Genomic DNA, 1,333 nt, shown 5'->3' with positions numbered 1-1,333 from the left:
ATATAAACATTAAAAAAAATATACTGTATGTTTTTGTATTTATATGTACATAATAAATGAACATTGTACACATACATATAATATGTAAACAAACTTATTTTGGATGCGATTAATCGTTTGACAGCACTAGTTTTTAAATGGTGAGAAAGTATTTCTGTTGTGGCAGGAGGGGGAATAAAAGGACTGATTAAACACCGTGTCTATGTGAAAATGTTTGCTGCCGTAGCATGCAGCACACTGTAAATTGAATCACATTAATCAATTTACATTTCAGGTGACTGGGGCTTGTTGTCTTTTCTTGGCTGGTAAAGTGGAAGAAACCCCCAAGAAGTGTAAAGACATCATTAAAACGACCCGCAGTCTGCTCAATGACGTGCAGTTTGCACAGTTTGGAGATGATCCAAAGGTTCGCAACCCATTCAACACACACATTCTCATGCTTGTGATGATCCTGCTGTGTTAAACATCGCTGTGTTTCATGGAATGACTCCACAGGAAGAGGTCATGGTCTTGGAAAGAATTTTACTTCAGACAATCAAGTTTGATTTACAAGTTGAGCACCCCTACCAGTTTCTGCTGCGCTATGCTAAACAGCTCAAAGGTATTACTAGGTTTAAGACAGAGTTTAAAGTTTCATTTTGAATTTAAGAAATGTTGAATCAAGTTGATTTCTTTCGTAGTGCTGCTTTGTGATGTTGCTCATCTCATTGATTAATTTTACAGGTGACAAGAACAAAGTTCAGAAGCTTGTGCAGATGGCATGGACCTTTGTCAATGATAGGTTCGATTGACTTTATTTATTTATTACCAACAATGATACTGTATTTTATTTTTTTGTATATAAAAAAACTAAACGTTCAGCTATTGCCATGCATCCATAACAGTGTTACTATAGTTAACTAAAACTAAAACCATAAAAAAATGTTTTACTTAAAAATAAACATAAAAAAAAAAGTCAAATTATTTTATTTCAGCGAATTGAGCTAATTTTCATTTAGTTTAACTTGATGTACTAAAATATTTAGTTAACCTTGACCATATAGACATTAAAAACTTAAACTAAAAAAATGACGAACACAACAGATTTATCAGAATTTTAACTAAAATTGAAATGAAAACAGAAAGTGTAAGTTCAAATGTGTGTGTATATATATATATGTATATATATATATGTTCAGTATATGTAATTATAATAGTATCTCTGATATTAAAAATAACACTGATGCACGATAACCTCGTGGGCAGCGCGTCGACATGTAGTGCCATTGCGTTTCGGGCGTCCCGTGTTCGAGTCCCGGCTCGTGGACCTTTCCCGATCCCCCCCCCCCCCCCC

The 1,333-nt window shown here is 34.4% G+C and overlaps 1 protein-coding gene across 1 annotated transcript in view; it reads left to right on the top strand.

The window, feature by feature from the left end:
- LOC107555300 (cyclin-K-like) overlaps positions 1–1,333 on the top strand; it is a 12,078-nt gene that overhangs the window by 6,322 nt on the left and 4,423 nt on the right. The window contains exons 4-6 of the mRNA XM_016238056.1: positions 275–406; positions 496–601; positions 724–781. Of these exons, the coding sequence (XP_016093542.1) occupies positions 275–406; positions 496–601; positions 724–781 (296 nt within the window). The remainder of the gene's footprint in view (positions 1–274; positions 407–495; positions 602–723; positions 782–1,333) is intronic.

The sequence above is a fragment of the Sinocyclocheilus grahami genome, unplaced genomic scaffold, assembly GCF_001515645.1.
Source record: "Sinocyclocheilus grahami isolate Dianchi unplaced genomic scaffold, SAMN03320097.WGS_v1.1 scaffold530.1, whole genome shotgun sequence".
Classification (NCBI taxonomy): Eukaryota; Metazoa; Chordata; class Actinopteri; order Cypriniformes; family Cyprinidae; genus Sinocyclocheilus; species Sinocyclocheilus grahami.
This window is presented reverse-complemented; position numbering and strand designations above follow the sequence as displayed.